General features: G+C 44.7%; 1 protein-coding gene across 3 annotated transcripts in view; it reads left to right on the top strand.

The window, feature by feature from the left end:
* The window catches only part of LOC137435388 (glypican-5), a 91,332-nt gene that overhangs the window by 35,664 nt on the left and 36,777 nt on the right, over positions 1-18,891 (top strand). For all 3 annotated transcript variants that reach the window (XR_013624530.1, XM_068129137.2, XM_068129135.2), the window contains exons 3-5: positions 5,917-6,335; positions 14,469-14,786; positions 14,885-15,000. Coding sequence is in view for 2 of the 3 variants with exons in the window: in XM_068129137.2 (XP_067985238.2) it covers positions 5,917-6,335; positions 14,469-14,786; positions 14,885-15,000 (853 nt within the window). In the remaining variant the exon portion in view is untranslated. The remainder of the gene's footprint in view (positions 1-5,916; positions 6,336-14,468; positions 14,787-14,884; positions 15,001-18,891) is intronic.

Raw genomic sequence — 18,891 nt, 5'->3', positions numbered from 1 at the left:
ATAATTAATCGGCAACGTGAGTCCAACGTGGTGTGTCCAAGCAGCGAGAGGCAGGCAGGTCAATAGGAGAGCTGGTTCAATTCTGGGTTAGCAGCATTGGGCAGGAGAGGCACGGATGGTGTGAGGTGCTGGCTCTGCCTCCCCATTCAAGCTTCACTGCAAACGTGCCTCTCCATCCAAACCTTAGACCGATTGTATGTATGCCCTTTTATTACCTCGCGTTGCACCTTGCTCCGTGATCTGCTCTCATTGGCCATTCAGGCACCACTCAAGCCAAAGACCCGCCTCTAAATTTCTCAGTCCCACCTGAATATTCAAGGCTTGGTGATAGTGTACCTGAACTTGTGCTCCTGTTGACCCACAAAGCCGCTATCCTTTAAAAAGGATATTAAAGACAGATTTACAGCAGATAAAACAAGAAAAAGAGGTTTAGGGAGAAGCGGATTTAGACACAAACATTATGAGGGAAGCCGACATGCTTTCTATATGATTATCGAAGCATATTCATATAACACGTCATTTTACCTCACTCTTGCGCTAAAACATGGAACCTCCTTTAGAGGCCATTTTTCCCCACAAAGTGGGGGTTGGCCTTTTTTTAGGCACTGTGGTCCCCTTTTTGAAGCAATGTGTTACAGCCAGATGCCCTTCCTGCCACCAACCCTGTTAGTCACCTCTTGCGACACACAGGGACTTATCAGTGAACTGGTACTCAATATGCCGACCTTGGAAGGATGACAGGCTGAGTCAATCCCCCTGGTGTTAATTCAGCGATAGACCGGGATTCGAACCCATGATCCTAGGATCCCAAGCTGGCACCCTAACCGCTAAGCCAACACCAGGCTCCTTTGCGCTAAAACATGAACGAAGGGAAATAACTACAGTACTGCATTGTAATATATACATTCTTCGCCATTGTAATCCATTTCCGCAACGACATTGGCATCTGCAAAAACATCTGGAATGTGCAGATCCCATTTGAATGCAATCCAAGGCGAACGACATTCCCTTTTTAGGAAGGGGATCTAAGAGTGACAGCAGAACCCTTCTTTGGATGGATGACTATCTCAATGCTTAATTACCCCTAAGGTGGGTGGAGGTTATGTTTTCACCCTTGTCTATTTGTTTGTCTGTCTGTGAACAGGATATCTCAAAAAGTTGGGGATGGATTCTGACGAAATTTGGTGGAGTTTGGGTTCATGATAAGGACGAAATAATTAGATTTTGGTGAAGATGCGGATCCGTATCTGAGAATTTTTTAAACTGAATCATCACCATTGAGAGATAAGACAAAAAATCTATATATAGGAGCATATCGGACGGATTATAAGAAAACTAGGTGGATGAGTTGGTGAGGCAACAAGAACAAGCCGAATAGACTTTGGTCCAGGTCCGAATCCAGGTCTGGCCTATCAGTGGGATACAAAGCGTAAACTGTTCACCCTCGTATAGGTATGCACTCTACCAAGTGCCGTTCCAGTTTTCTTTGCATCTTATTTTAATTGAGTTGATACATATTAAATACATCCACACAAGAATGGGATGTAGTTGAGAAAGTGAAGAGCAACAAAAATGTGTGGCAGGGTTTAGGGGGGGGAGGAGAGGGGGGGGGGAGGACAGAAGAGACTGAGAGACTGGGTGGAGCCAATGTAATTATAGCAAGGTCAGGGCTCCACCAGTGGAACGGTGACACACAGTCGCATGCCTGGCATGCTTGCCAGCCACCCTGCCTGCCCGCCAAGCAACCATTGAGCTACACTATGGCCATGCAACATGACAACATCAAACATAGTTAACCTGTGTGGGGGGGGGGGGGGGGTGTGTGGAGGGGGGGTGTGTGGAGGGGTGGAGAGTCTTTGGTTGGTCTTCATTTAGAAGGTCTGAGGGTTAGCCATATATTTGGTTGACAGCATTCTTGGGATATATATATATATATATATATATATATATATATATATATATATATATATATATATATATATATATATATATATATATATATATATATGAGTGCAGCTTGAGCATAAATCGCATGCAAGACGAGGATAATTGTAGACATCTAGTGTACCTGAAAGTGAATTGCAAGGACATTTGTAGGAAATGGAGAAATACATGTGGACCTTTCTGTTGCTATGACATTTGGACCAGCGTTCCCAGCATCAAAATCCATCAGTGCATGTGGGAACGTCAGGCAGTCCAACCGAATTAGAGCTGTTTGTTAAGTTGTAACATTAAATCAAGGATAGTCTCTCCTCCAGTGTCTGTGTAGTGTCTCCTCCACCCATCTATGATCTCCAATGAGACCCTGATAGGAATCTGACGAAAATCGAGAATCTCGTTCATCAGATATGTCAAACTTTGTTAGGTTTTTCCTTCCACGTGACCATGTGCCTTCACAGTTTTTATTTCTACAATTACTATCACCAGAGCAGTTGAAACTCATATTGGTTCTTGATCAATATGTTGTTTGGAGTCCACTTGCAGCATTGAAGTCACAGCCTGTGCTTCGCTACCATTATGGCTAAATTGTCTTCATCTGTTAAACGTATCGCTCTTCTCCCAATGCCAAAGGAGCTCCGCTCCAATTCTCAATGGATGCAAGTTATTCTGAGCAACTATTGCTGTAAGACAGGATGCTGTTGCTCTGGTGATGTCAATCACCATCTATTTGTGACCGTGGTGGCATAGTTCTTGTTCGAGAAAGAGAAGTTGTAAAAGGAACAAGAAAATCAGTGCTTTGCCGAGTTACCAGGTGCTTGCAGGTACACACACTAGCCTCAAAGCTGTCAAGCCTGGGTTCGAATCCCAACCCAACTATAAACTGTCATCCCAGTGTTTCACAGGCAGGGTGGCTCATCATTGTGTGTGCAGTCCCTCTGATCGACGTTAAACAGGCGTTCCATCTGCCAGCATTAGTTGCCGGACATTACAGATCCCCATGGTATCCTTCGTGAAGAGAAGGCGGCTTATCGCAGGCACCCATGAACAAATTCCAAATTCCTGCGTTAACTAGCAGAGGCCATTGCATCAATGGCACAGCCATGCCCTCACCCAATAATGCTTGTGCTGCATACAAAAGAAAAAAATCCTACTCTATATATATATATATATATATATATATATATATATATATATATATATATACCTACCATATATATACCTACTATATATATATATAAATATATATACCTACTATATATATATATAAATATTGTTGCGGATCTCTCGAAGCCTGTCGACGTACAGGGGGGGGGGGGGGGGGGTTAAACCCCTTTTCCCCCTCGGGTCTTCGAGTCCACGAGGCCGAGTCGCACCTCCCGTAGCTAGTGTGGGAAAGGGTATCGGGTCGACTCCACACGTACCTTCGGTACCAACGCTGCCACGAAAACGGGGACTGGACCTCGCACCAGCCACGCTAATCGAATACGCCCGAGCGGTTTGCATATCACGTGGCTCGTGCCGTTACTTTTACTGAACCCGATTCGAGCGGTTTTATTCGTGCGATGCTAGGCCAATAAATGTAAATGACGGGAACGGTCAGATAGAAGAAAGAACACAGGTTTATTTACAATGTACAATGATCCGGATAAACGGAAGGGACACAGAGCAGGCTTAATCAGTCTTAACTTATCGCCCAGACACGGGCCCACTCACTCACGCAGGGAAAAGGAGGAAGGACAGTTCGTGCTCCAAACACGCCTGGGCGCCGGTCACTCTCGGACAGCTCGCTGGGCGTGGCCCCTCCGATGTTCACGGCATGTGTGCTGGGAGCGCAGGCAAGGAGATCGCGCGTCTGTGGCCCGGAATGGATCGTCTCCACAAACGCGATTAACACAGCCGCAGAGCTCAGGGCACGGGGATAGTTCGTGTAAAGAGGGGAGGCTTATAACAAGCAAGGCACTTCACTCGTGCTGCGACAATGTCTCTTTCTCACTGCTCAATCACCATGAACCAACCACGAACCAACTCTCTCCTGGGTAGACTCACGCAGGGGGCTCGGGGCAGGGTCTTATATGGCCCCTCCCTAGCCTTACCCGAATGTTCCAAGCCCCTCCTCTCACTGCCGTTGTGAGCCACTCCCCTTGAGCTCTGATTGGCTGCTCGGTGCTTACCGGCCACTCCCTGCAGCTCCTCCCCTTGGCCTTGCCAGACTTGTTCCAGGCCTAGCACGTGGCATTCCAGCCCAAAAGAACACCTAACTCACTGGCCTGCTCAACGCAAACTAACACAGGAAAGGAGACTACGCTTACATTTAATAAGAAATAACTGAACTAAAGTGAGGCTACATGTTGTGGTGCAACTACCTACGAGGGGGGGGGGGGGGGGGCGGGCATCCTTTATTCACAAAACCGCAACAATATATATACCTACTATATATAAAATATATAGTATATACATACATTTGTAGAGAGAATTTCAGGACAATTATAGATAGAGCAGCTGGTTTAACATTCTCTCTGAAGGATGGTGAGCGTCATATTGCAGTGCCACCTGCTGGCAGTTTACTATCATATGATACCCAAGGCTGCTTTGATATCTGTCAACCAACGTGTGGTACAAAAGTTGCAGTGGAGTACACCTGACGTCTTGCAGTTTCTTAAGCAAACTCCTTCAGTTGTGGAATTTGTTATTTTTGGACTTCGTTGAAGTGTTTAGGGTGAAGGAGTTTGACCTGTTAGAACTGATGAATTTGTTTTCTGTGGGGGACTGCTGGTCCAACAACATGGTTGTTGTTGTTGTGTTGCTATGCGGCGTGTGGCTGCTGGTTGCATCATTTCTCTGGAAACACGTTTGTGCCGCTGATGCAGTGCCCCAATTATAACCAATGAACTGTTACTTAATTTGCCCACCTCGGAAGGATGGATCAGGCCGAGTCAACCCCTTTGGCGTTAATTCAACGATCGACCGGGATTCGAACCCAGGATCCTAGATCCCAAGCCAGCACCCTAACCGCTCAGCCAACACCAGGCTGTAACAGCATGGTGCGGAGGTAGTGCACTAACCTTTGAGTTGCCCGGTCTGGATTTTATTCCCGACCTATAGACTGTCGGATTTTGTGCTTTGCAGGCATGGCGTTGCGTCACAAAATGCACCATCTCTCGGATGTACGTTCAGCTGGGTGTTCCTTCTGCTAGCATTAGTTGTTGGATGTTAAAGTTCTCACGGTATGTTTCACGAAGAAGAGTAGGTAAGATATCCTTGGCACCTTGTAACATGTTAAAAATTATTGCCCAAATTGTAAAATCGTCAGACCTGGCCAGCAGGTTTGTGAAGAACATGGGCCAAAAACACTCCTCTGACCGACCCCACAAGAAGGTGACGATAATTGAGTCATTGTAGTAGTGGTAGTAGTGGTAATGGTAATCCTGCAAGTCAAAAAAGACGAGTTTGATTGATCATAAAAGCTCCATTTTCTGCGTGGTCTGTGGGCTACGAGACCCCACTAAAATGACCGCACTTGTCCAATTCCATGAGGTGTGAAGTGAGGGAGTGGTAATGGAATGTGCAGGAGTTGTGTGAGAATTGTAAGAGGCATGAAGGGGGTGAAGGCTTGTGAAGCATATGGATGGGCTTGGTGTATGAGGCGAGGGGTCTAAAAACTTAAATCCATTCCAGGTGTTATTTTCATTTTAATATTGAATGAAACATTGATTGATGTTGAAATTTCATGATAACTTGGTCATAAAATGCATTCTGTTTCAAGTAATATTCTACCTTTTCTTGATATTTTCAATTTATGGATGTGGTGTCCTCAATCAATCAATCTTTACTTTGAGAAATCTACTTTGAGATTTTATTAAAATGTTTTCTTTTTTAGTTTTCAGAATATACATTTTTCACCTTTTATACCTTGTATACCCTGTGGTTTTCCTTTCTTTTTTTTAATTCTCCCATTTCTACTTGCACTTCTTGCAGATGCCTTCCAAGTGGCCTTGCGCCAGGCACGGACCCTAACGAACCAGGCCTTGGAAGAGGCTGAGCCCACTTTGGTAGGCCTGACAGAGAAGCCAACAGCGGAGCTCTTCAGAGACCTGGCACTCCACGTCCTGGGAAGCGAAAAGCCACCGCCTGCCACTCTTGCCCGCTTCCTGGACGCCATCTTCCCTCCGCTCTTTGCTCGGCTCACCGCTGACGCTAAGCTACAAGGTGACAGTGATACGAAGGCCATGGCTGCCGCTGCAGAGGCGACCGATGGTGGTTTCATGGAGTGCCTAAGCGGGGCAAGGGGTGAGGTGGACCCTTTTGGGGAAGCAACCCGCCTTGCTGGAGCACACCTCACCTGGGCTCTGGACATCACACGGGAAATATTGATTTCCTTAAATCGGGGTGGAGAGGTGATGTGTGTTGTTATGAAGAAAGCATTCAAACCACATTATGATTGATGCCAATTATGATTGTGAAGCTCTACTAATGACTTCCCTTTCTTTCTTTTTTATTGTTCTGGAAAGTGTAACATATTAGCTTTATAAACTTTTTCGTGCCCCTAGGTTTAGGTGGTAACCTTCCATATGAATTGTTTAGCCCTCTCGTTATACTAACCAGAAGGACCCACTGCCATAGGGAGTGGTCACGGGGGAGGGCGGGGGGGGGGGGGGTTAAGTTATTCTCCATATTCAAATGTGTAATTCAAAATACCTCTCGCTGAGTAATTCAAAACACTTCATTGCAATGGAAAACGTGGGGACAGGAATACTGTAAATGGTGGGGACTTGTAGGACCCTCTCCCACCTGGAGTTGGTGCTACACGATAAACATTTACATAGAGAATTTGCATTCCCCACCCCCCCAAACAGACCAACGCAAATAAAATAAATAGCACCGCAAAGCAGGCTTAACCCTTCAGCCCATGCATGGTGGAAACCAATTTCAAGATGGCTGCCGTGGCGGCCATATTGAAAATCGCAGCGCACCCATTTTCGAAAGGAACCTTCCTCGACTCAACCCCAACACACACTGCAAAAATGGATTTAATCGGACAAGCCGTTCTCCTTGAAATTGACGGAAACCAATTTCAAGATGGCTGCCGTGGCGGCCATATTGAAAATCGCAGCGCGCCCATGAACCTTCCTCTACTCAACCCCAACACACACTGCAAAAATGGATTTAATTGGACAAGCCGTTCTGCTCGAAATTGACGGAAACCAATTTCAAGATGGCTGCCGTGGCGGCTATATTGAAAATCGCCACGTGCCCATTTTCGAAAGGAACCTTCCTCTACTCAACCCCAACACACACTGCAAAAATGGATTTAATCGGACAAGCCGTTCTCCTTGAAATTGACGGAAACCAATTTCAAGATGGCTGCCGTGGCGGCCATATTGAAAATCGCAGCGCGCCCATGAACCTTCCTCTACTCAACCCCAACACACACTGCAAAAATGGATTTAATCGGATAAGCCGTTCTGCTCGAAATTGACCGGAACCAAAAGTTGACGGACGCCTGGATGGCTGCCGTGGCGGCCATATTGAAAATCGCAGCGCGTCCATTTTCGAAAGGAACCTTCCTCTACTAAACCCCAACACACACTGCAAAAATGGATTTAATCGGACAAGCCGTTCTCCTTGAAATTGACGGAAACCAAAAGTTGACGGACGCCCGGACGATGCCCGTGACGACAATACCCCTTAGCCCAATTTGGGCTGAGGGGTGAAAACAATAAAACATATCATGGAAGACTGCACGGTCCTAGCTTCACATGGGCAAGAGCACAACATCTTGGATGTGAGGAATCTCTGGGTTGTTCCTGTGAGATCGGCTATTTTCGTGCCGCTGGTCTGTTTAACCAGAACTGACTAGGACAACACACCAGCAACAACAACAACAACAACCCTTTCACATCTGTACTTCCCTCATCTCCACCACGTGACCTGGTGCAACTCTGGCCATTGTTTGCCGAACATAAATGGTTCTCTTTCAAGCTGTCTCTTATTTATTTGTCTCTCTCCCAGGATATTCTCTCTTCCATTGTGACAGGCCTTACACCTTTTCTAATGGAGTGGTGTTGCTGTCTATGTCAAGCACCCCTGACTGTTCATTTTCAGCACTAACCATTCCTCGCACTCCAGAACAGCTCTGGCTACATATACATCTCCACAACCACAAGGTGTTTGTCTGTTTGGTGTACAATCTACCAAATGATGATGACTTTTTCCAAACCTGTGTTTCCTCTAACGTGGATAACATTGTAACCATCCATCCCTACTCTATTCCTCAGCTTCAGTGATTTCAACTGCCTCCATTCTAGCTGTTTGGGTGTTAGCTCTGCAATAACCTGCCATGGCCTTGCATATCAGGCTTTCTGTGACTTGGTGGACCTGACTCAACCTTTAAACTTTCCAACTCAGATTTTTGCAACTGCTACATCGTTCCTCCTTGACATGGTAATGACTAACTTTCCATCCAACCTCTCCTGTTCATCCTTTGCCACATTTAGCTTCTCTGACCATGTTCCTGTCAAAGCCCATATCTCTGAATATTGTGAGGGAGAACCCACAACACCACAGAATATGGCTGTTCGGTCAGGCCAACTGGCAGGATTATAATCTGTCCAATCACAAAAGGATTGGGCTACCATCTCCACACGATGCAATATTGATTGAGAATACTTTCACACGGGCCTATGAGCTGTGATGCACAGCTTTATCCCATCCTGTCTGCAGTTATCCTATCCATCTCCTCAGACCTAGTATACCGAATCACGTGGTGAGTCAAGCTACCTGCTTTCTCATTCAAGGCTAAGCTGAAGTAGGGAAACTTTAGGTAACTCCACAATTCTCACAACAAGTGTGTGCCCATCCTCAGGGAGGCCAGAAAACATCATCTTGCAGACCTCAAGGGTAAAGTCCAACCAATCTTCTTCCTCAAAGTCGTTTTGGCACATTGGAAAGTCCGTCTCTGGTGTTTGCTTCCCCATTCATCCCTTCCTTACCTCAAATGGCATCACTGCAGACTCTTCCTGAGATAAGGTAGAATATCTCAACTCGGTGTTTCCCTCCAAATCGTTTACCCAACTGATCCTGCTTTGCCATCTTTGCACCCTGCGCCCACTCTATATAGGACTTTTCTCACTGAATATGAAGTGGAAGTTCTGTCCAACCTCAATCCTGCTTTGGTGATACGTCAAAGTGGTGTCAGTTCCGACATTTTCAAATCTGCACAGTATCTCTTCAAATACGTCATATAGTGATGTAGTACACCTACCCACTGATGAGCAGACAGGAACAGTGGTGCTCTCTGCTGATCTGGAATGAATTACATGCTGGTCTGATAAATGGACCATGTCTTCCATTAATGGCAATCTCAGTTTCACATTATCACTTCAGAAGGATTGTCAAATGAACCCACATATCTATTTCCATGGTCAGCCACTGAAAGTGATTGGACATCTTGAACCTCTAGGATTCTCCCTCGGCCATTATCTCTCCTGGGACAACCACATCACAAACCTAGCCTCCAAAGCCAGCCGCTGACGAGGCATCTTCCATCATTCCAAGTCATTCCTTAAAATCAGAACTACTCAGCATACAAGGCTTTTGTACTTAGCTAAACAGAGTGTTCATCTCTCCTGTGGACTGCAAGAGAGACGGAGTTGGATGTGATGCCCCAGCACCACACAAGTCTCTGACAGAATCTTTGGAATCTAAAGCTCTTAAAACTAGAGAGTTCATAGAACATGTGCAGTCTTGAGAATAAGGACATGGGAATGGTATTTTAAACTCTTGCTTTGTGTTTCCTATGAGGCACAATTTTGTCTGAATCTCGATATTCCCCATTGCCGGGAGCATGAGCGGAAAATTTGGTTGGTCGAGATGGCCTAAAATGATGTGCCCAGGTCATATTTTTTTTTCCAAGAACTGCTAAACTAGAGAATTTTAGAAGTGCGAACAAGGTGATTTGTGTGTTACAGTGTTCAACTATAGTACAGTATACAATTAAATTGAAATGGGAAAATATAAATAAAAATTCCTTGGTTTACCACCAATTAATGGACCGTCTTTTACACCACCTTATTTAACACATTCCACATTAGTTCTTCGTGCATGTTGTTTGTGTCCTTTATGACGTCTCTAAAAACAGTTTCCTGTTTGTAATGATTTTCCATTCTGTTTGACTGTCAGACAGGCAGACAGACTTTTTTAAATTACCGTATTCCTTCCTCTGTGTGCACGCGTTCCGCATGTCCGTTCGACGCATGCATTCCATGATTCCGTACGTACGAGATTGTACGATGTACGCAGTGCAGAAGTGCGCATGTATGAGATTTGGTACAATTCAGTGCTAAAGTACTGCTAAACTGCACATTCATGTTTCGATTCGTGTTCTAGTGTCCAAAATATAAAATTCAGTTGAAATTAAGTAGTTCCTCGACCATAGGCTGAAGACTGAAGTCGACAGACAGACAAAGTGAACCAATTGCTTAACCGCTAATATTGGTATCTCCCACAATGAGGTTTAAGTACCAGCCCTATTGCTATCACATTGCAGACAGGTCGGTGACCTTTGATTTTTAGGGCCTTTCCTCCGATCTATAGCAGTAGCAGCCTCTGCTTTCTCACCCCTCCAACATGCCAGCCTTTCCAAGATGCAGCTGTTCTTCCAATAACCTCCTTCTGGTTAAATTCAGAAAATCAAGGCTTGATGCACAGCACCTCAATCCTTTCATCCCTCTTTTGTCTCATTCATGTGATTGTCTTCCTGCGGCTCTCAAACCTACTCTTTCCTCCAGGGCTCCAATCAGGCTTTGGACGACCATCGCATGCCATCGCCCATCCCTACCTGCAAACTTTTCTATACCAATTAACCTGACCAAACCTAACCCAACTCTCTTACTTGTCGGTTACAGTGTTTCCTCCCCTCCTTTCTCTTCCCTTTTCCTGTTTGTTCATTCCCTTATTAGTCCTCTACCAGAGGGGACTATATGTTTGCTCTCCGTCTGTCTGTCCGTTCCTCCGTCTGGCCATCCCACCTGTAGTTTTTCTGCACTTTTCCCCCTTACCCTTTAACATATTCAACTGAAACTTGGTACATGGCTTTATTATGATATGGTAGCCTACAGAACAATTTGAGTTTCAGGGCATTTCATCCAAATTGTTATGGCTTTACCTTGCAAAATATTGGGACCAGTAGAGGTTTAATGTACTCAAGCCGTGTAATAGTCACGCCTGTCAACACTAATGGAGATTAGTAATCATGATCTGAAATCGTCAATTGAAATCTCCAGGATCATAAAAGCTCTTAAGGAATTCCCTTAAGTTTTCAAGTCTTTCTTTTCATGATGCACATCTGACTTATCCAACAAGAACTGACCAATGTGGCAAGCAGATTCATCTCTACCGGTGACCATCTCTACCTCACCTTTTCTTGAGTTTTGTTTTGTATAAAACCAGACACATTTGTATCCATGTCTATTGTCTGACCTTCAAAGCCACACACTTTACCACATGACACATCTTTTTTATTGTGTCGACTGTCCCGAGACAGCTGACAGTTTAAAGTTGGTCTGTTTTTTGTGAGTGAGCGAGATGGCACGTACTTCTGAGCAGCACTACAATACAATTCCTCCATGAAATTTGATTCCCTTAGATTGATTTTCCTCTGTGCTTTTAAGGTCTAAATACCCTGTCCGCCAGGGAGCAGTTTGTAATTAAGAGTTAACACCTGCAAACGTCATTCAATTTTGAATGGCTTGATTAAATCTAAGTGTTTGGATTACTTTAGGCAAGTGGCTAAGTGGTGTGCGAGCTGTGGGACTTTGGGTTATCGACAGCTATGGATGTCTTTTTTGTTTTTTGAAAAACAAACTGTTCATTGCAATTATTCCTGTTTTTTATTTCCTCCATTGCTAACTTGTAGATGTATAATTGCAATTGTTGAATATCTAGCTCTAACGATGAACTCAACAAAAGTAGTTATTAATCTCCTTTTTTTCTTTACTTATTGCGAATTGTTGTCCTGGAGTCACGTGACCAAAACAGGAAAATATGCAACTTTGAAGGCATGTTAAGAGTTTCCATCTCCACATGGAACCGACTCAGTCTGGAACCTCCATAAATCACAGAATCTATAAAATACAGGGTCCGTCAGGGAGGTGTGACGATTTTCAGAAAACTCGTACACAGTTATTTTTAGTCGAATTTCAATTTTTTTTTTTTTAAAGACTACATATATAATGCCATGTAATACACTGTAACAAAGACATTTTAAAAATGTAATTCATGTTTGAAAAATGACATCTAAATGGCGGCCGTTCTTGTCCAACCATTCTTGCAGACACGCGGAAAAGTTCCAGCATTTCTCAGCACAGCAGCATCCCTCAGCAGTTCCAGCATTCTTTCTGCGAACGTAAACCGCCGTACGAAATCATTCTGCTGCAGTTCTTGAACCACCATGATTTTGTACGCGTGATAATGAAGGTCCAAGTGCAAAATTCGACGAACTGATCTGTCTGACATCCGTAGAGCGCGAGTGTGCCATACCGCTGACCGACGAGGGCTGGCCTCCACAGCTTGTCGAACCCTTTCGATGTTTTCCGGGGTCCTAACGGTTCGATCACCTCCCCGAGCTGCTCCCGGCCTCACAGATCCAGTTGTCCTGAAGTTTTTTACCCACTTCAATATTGTGTTTCGAGACGGAACGGCGCCACGTCGACCAACATTGAAGTGAGTACGAAATCTGCGCTGTGTAAGCACCACCGAACTACCCGTTTGAATAAACGTCTCAACAACAAAGACGCGATGTTCAATCGTCCACAGCTCCATGGCTACTGAAATGGCGCCAAACAACGAGTAACCAACAGCCATCATGCATGCGCTAGACCCCCCACTTGCATTGTTATACCCAATTCAAACATGAATTACATTTTTAAAATGTCTTTGTTACAGTGTATTACATGGCATTATATATGTAGTCTTTAAAAAAAATAAAAAATTGAAATTCGACTAAAAAGAACTGTGTACGAGTTTTCTGAAAATCGTCACACCTCCCAGCTGGACCCTGTCGTTTGATTTGTTGTGATTGGTTAATATTTTCATCAATTACAGATTTTGGGATGGGCATAAGGGATTGGCTAAGAGGACTCGGTGGAATAATGGAAAGATAATCCATCATGAGTCTGGACGGCAGTTCAATTCCAACGCTTGCTGAGTCATACCAAAGACTTTAAAAAAATGATACATACTGCTTCCTCTTAATATAATGTTCAGTATATAGTGGATAGAGCAAGAATAAAGCCCATAGGTTGGCATCCGTGGGGAAGAAGAAGCCCAGAGAATAGCTATATAATAAAGATGGTGTCGCCAGTACCCAGAATCCGCTGAATAACACTGCCGCTGAATAACATCCCTATAGCATGTTGCTGCCACCGCCATGTTTCACAGTAGGGATGGTGTTAGCTGGGTGATGAGCTGTGCTCAGTTTCTGCCAGACGTAGCACTTTGCATTCAAACCAAAGAGTTCAACCTTTGTCTCATCAGATCACAGAAGCTTTTGCCTCATGCTCTTAGTGTGTTTCACGTGCCTTTTTGAAAGTTCCAGTTGTGTTGCCATGTGCCTTTTTATTTGGAATGGCTTCCGTCCGGCTCCCATAAAGCCTAGATTTATGAAGCGCTGCAGAAACTGTTGTCCTTCCGGCAGGTTCTCTCATTTCAGCCAAGGAACTCTGTAGTTATGTCAGAGTGGTCATTGGGTTCTTTGTCACCTCCCTGACCAAGGACCTTATTTCCCGGTTGCCCGGTTTGGTTGGACAACCAGTTTTAAGAAGAGTCTGGGTAGTTCCATATTCTTTCCACTTCCTGATGATTGAACTTGCTGTGCTCTTGGGAACTTTCAACACTCTATAAATTGTTTCATGCCCTTCGCCAGATCTATGCCTCCTCACAATTCTATATCTGAGTTCTACGGACAGTTCCTTGGACTTCATGGTAGAGTTTCTGCTCTGACATGCACTGTCAACTGTGGGACCTTATATAGAAAGGTTTGTTTCTTTCTAAATCAAGTTCGATCAATTGAATTGGCCACAGGTGGACTCCAAGTTGTGGAGACATCTCAAGGATACACAACAACAACAGGCCATTTTCCCTGCTAGAGCGGGGGTTAGCCAGACATCTCAAGGTTGATCAAAGGAAATTGGATTATTTCAATTTTGAGTATCATAGTAAATGAATTGAATACTTATTGACTCGAGATATTTCAGCTTTTCATTTTTAATTATTTTGTAAAGAATTAAAAAAATTTTTCCAGTTTAACATTATGGGGTATTTTATGTAGATCAGTGACAAAAAATATCTCAATTTCAGGCTGTCACACAACAAAATGTGAAAAAGTCAAGGGGTGTGAATACTTTCTGAAGGCACTGTACTTCTTGATTAATTTCCTTTTCCTCTATCCTCTGTCAAGTGAAGCTCTGTCCTCTTATATCATCCTCAACACGTTTTATTCTCACAATCTCCTCCTTTTGTCACCCTCACAGCTCATGAACTTGACCGACTCTACCCCACTATCGGTCTCCTGCTCCCACGCACTCCTGCGCTCTCTTTACTGCCAGCATTGCCGTGGACTAACCCTCATCAGGCCTTGTACTGGACTTTGCCTCAACACCATGCGTGGCTGTCTCTTAGGCTTCTCTGAGATTTCCCCACACTTCAAGTCTTTCGCCAGAGCACTGTCTGGAGCGGCCTCCTCGTTGTCCGTTCCACAAGGAATTCGCGCAGCCCTGGATGCCTTGCCTGTAGCCATAGGTGAGGGTGTGAGGCTAGCAAGAAGTGATGCCAAAAGGCTAATCAAAGAGGTAAGATCGACAGGTGACCTTTTAATTCACAAAATATGTCTGAACATGGGTCAAACGTTCCATTGCAGAACGTATCTTATTGTTTATATTTGCTTCAGGTGAGCAGGATGTGTAAAGCTCCCATAAAGAGCCATTTGCATGTGGAGAGGACTGAAAATTCTACAACCATGCCAGTCACCTCAGCAACGGCTGAACAACTGACCAATGAGCTGAGGTAAAATTGTGCCGCGGTTAATTGAAATGGTTTAAAGATGAGATCTAAATAAGCATTTGTCCAACTCCCCGGTTTGGCCCCTTATGGCCAAACTGGGGAGTCATAGTGGCAAAATATGTAACAAATTATACACAATAAGTCATCGTGCCAGCTTTTGTGCAACCAAGTTTAAATCCCAGCTCTTCAATTCCTTTACTTCCCATCTCCTCCCAAACCTTTCCCTGTCCTCCCACATCCTTTGTCTTGCCTATTCCTTCCTCTGCTTTTCACAATTTAAATGTTCGCAATGTAATAATAAAATAATTTCCTCCCTCGAAACCCCCACCCTCCACACACACATAATAGATCAAGGAGAAGAGAGGAAACGGCAAACCGATATACTGTAGGATAGCCCATGAGGTGCTGATTTGAGTAAAGCACCGGACATGGTGTTGCTGTACAAATTGGAGAAGAGGGGACCACCTGTGTCCACCATCAGGGAACGTTGCTACAATTTTCTTCAAGGAAGGTGAATGGAGAGCATTCTCTAAGCTTTGTTAGAGCGCAGAGTCTGGGACGTCAATCGTTCAAACCCCATCCGAGTCATACAAAAGACTTTTTTTATATGGTGCCTGCCTTGTTTAAAAAGAAACAAAAAAAAACCACCTTTAGAGGCCATTTTTCCCCGCAAAGCGGGGGTTGGCCTTTTTCGGGAACCGTGGTTGTTGTTGTTTTTCGGTCCCCTTTTTGAAGCAATGTTTTACGGCCGGATGCCCTTCCTGACGCCAACCCTTTTTGCCGCCTTTAACGACAAACAGGGAATTACCAGTGAACTGGTACTCAATTAGCCGACCTCGGAAGGTATGACAGGCTGAGTCAACCCCCCTGGCGTTAATTCAGCGATCGACCGGGATTCGAACCCAGGATCCTTGGTTATCCTAGGCCGGCACCCTAGCCGCTAGCCCGGCACCCTAGCCGCTAGCCCAACACCAGGGTTCCAATGCTCATAATTTCAAAATGATAGATGAGGCCCAAACAGGCATCGGTTGGCAATACTAGTGCATGCTTTGATGGGCCTAGTTGCCTCCATCTGCATTGAAGCTTCTTGCCAGGGAAGTCGTATTATTACTGTTATTTCCCGAGGATTGCGGACCGGAAGGAAATTGATTTCCACAGGCTTTGCGATCACACATACTCGAGATGTTGTCAATATGTCGACATCTTGATTTCCTTTTCTGGATATCGGCTGCATGAACCAGATTCCCTTGTTTTTAAATGCAGCCAACCCTTTAATAGATCTTAGTCACCACAGCTGTGATGACTTTGCCTTGCCATCTGGTGCTTTGCCTGCATTGGTCAAAGTTTAATACCAACTTTAAGATCATGGGTTTTGAGGGTGCAGCTGTTGTCCTTGGATGGTTAATGGCTTTATGTAACTCCGGTTGGTGTGGGTTCGATTCCCATGGCTACTCGCTCTCGCCAACCCGTACTAGAAAAGTGTGGAGTGCATCCCGAATCATCCCCCAACGTGAGTTGAGTCAGGCCTTCATCCTGCGGTAGACCGACGTAGGCATGGTTTATGGTTGTCTGGTAAGGTCTCACTGCGGAAATACACTTGCATTGGCTTATCGGTGAAACGGAAACGAGCCTGATCAATGCGGTGTTTTATTAACTCACCAACATCATAATATAGGTACACATCAAGGTAATTTTGCATGTATAAAGCCTACCGTGTAACTCTACTACATTGGCACAAGTATTGGGACAGCAAGGAAATATGTAGGGTGCTTAAACGCAAAACTGTTTACTAATTTGCAATAGTGTTTCATGAGCACTTTGAACCCAATTATGGAGGTAGATGTCACCAATCCACCTTTATTTGCACGTTTGATGGTAGATAAGGGTATAACTCTGGGCCTTCGGGGACATCAACTTTAAGGTTTTTTTTGTTTTTTTTTGTATACATAATCGAGGCTCGTGAAAGACCTAACATTTATCACACAAACAAATCAAACAGACAAACAAACAAAGTATATAAAAAGGGGAGTGGAAGACAAGATGGGGAGAGAAGGGGAAGCACATAAACACAACATTTGAGAGCAGGGACATCGGGAATGTGTGGGAGGGAGGGGCTTGGGGGGGCGGCATGGGAAGGGGGGCAGGTGGGAGGAGAAAAACACAAGGACACCAAGGTCTTCCAGGAAATAAGTTGGTATTTCAAAAAAGTGGATTTGGGGTGAAATTAGCGGGTGTAGAAAAGATCAAGGTTTTGGATGGGGGAAGATAAGAGATGGTGGTGAACAGCTGTTTTAAAGACCTGGAGGGGGGAGTGGGATTGAAGGGAGTGGGGGAGTTTGTTCCAGAGGCGGGAGAAAACTGGAATGAAGGTGTGAAGGTGAGCAGAGAGTCTTGATTTTGGCAGTTTAACCATAAGAGGGTTGCAGGCAGATCTTGTGCGACCTGTAGGAATATTTGGGGGACAGAGCACAGATAGAGCTGGGGGAGCAAAGCCGGAGAGGAGTCGGTAGAAGACGGAAAGACCACCAACCTGCCTGCGGCGAGTAAGTGAAAGGCCCTCGGAGGTAGCTTCATCGCGGGAGATTCCAATGATTCTGAACGCTTTGGGCTCTGGATGTTGTTGGGGCTCTGGATGGGCCACTGTTGAAATTATCAACCTCCTCGAACCAATTACTAACAGACGTAGTGGTGTAGCAGGGTGGATTGTCGTGATGGTACATACAAGAGCCCTCACCAGTGTATTGCATCAAAGCAGGTGGTGCAACATTGTCCAAAATGTTACATTAATACACCTTTTCATTGTAGGCAAAACATGCATTTGCAGGTAGGGAGGGTTTATTTGACGTCTGGGTATGTTGTCCCAATACTTTTGGCAATACGGTTTACATTTCAATTCACTTTCAATGTGGGCTAAATATTCTTACATTTAAATAGTTGTTCAAATGTTTCTTCATCTTATTCTTTTTTTTTCCTTGTCCGATTTGTTACCTCTGCCACTGAAGGTGGACAGAGGTTATGTTTTCACCCCTGTCTGTTTGTCTGCTCTGAGCAGAATATCCCAAAAATTATGAACGGATTCTGATGAAACTTGGTGGACAGGATAGGTATGTGACAAGGACAAATTGATTCGATTTTGGTTAACATATGGATCCGGATATGGATAGGAGAATTTTGTTTTAGTTTTGAAAGTAATTCTTCACCATTGAGAGATGGGGCCAAAGATGATATACAGTACAGCATGATATCTCAAAAAGTTGTGGAGGGAAGAAGAAAATCAAAGAACCACCTTTAGAGGCCATTTATTCCCTGCGGAGCGGGGGTTGGCCTTTTTTGGGCACCGTGGTCCCCTTTTTGAAGCTAATGTTTAATGGCCGGATGCCCTTCCTGCCACCAACCCTTTCAGTCGCCTCTTGCGACACACAAGGAATTACCAGTGAACTGGTGATCAAATTTCCCGACCTCGGAAGGATGACAGGTTGAGTCAACCCCCCTGGCGTTAATTCAGCGATGACCGGGATTCTGAACCCAGGATCCTAGGATACCAAGCCGGCACCCTAACCGCTAAGCCAACACCTGTGGAGGGATTATGACAAAACTCGGTAGATGAGTTAGATAGGTGACAATAACAAGCCGATTACATGTTAGTGCGTGACAAGAATGAATGGTCAGGATGCAGATCTGGCCTATCAGTGAGATACAAAACGTAAACTGTTCAGCCTGGCGGAAGAATGAACCTTTACCGAGTGCCGTTCTGGTATTGTAAACTTCTTTTTTATTTAACCTAATCTCGAACACACAGCATTCTGAACCTTTGTCTTTTCGGCAAAGAGAAATCTTGTCTGTGCTGTTGCATTTTCTGATCTGTAGTTCTCGCAATGTTGTGATTACATTCAA

Source organism: Myxine glutinosa, chromosome 9 (genome assembly GCF_964187855.1).
Source record: "Myxine glutinosa chromosome 9, kmMyxGlut1.1, whole genome shotgun sequence".
Classification (NCBI taxonomy): domain Eukaryota; kingdom Metazoa; phylum Chordata; class Myxini; order Myxiniformes; family Myxinidae; genus Myxine; species Myxine glutinosa.
The sequence above is the reverse complement of the archived record's forward strand: the minus strand, read 5'-3'. Positions and strand labels throughout refer to the sequence as shown.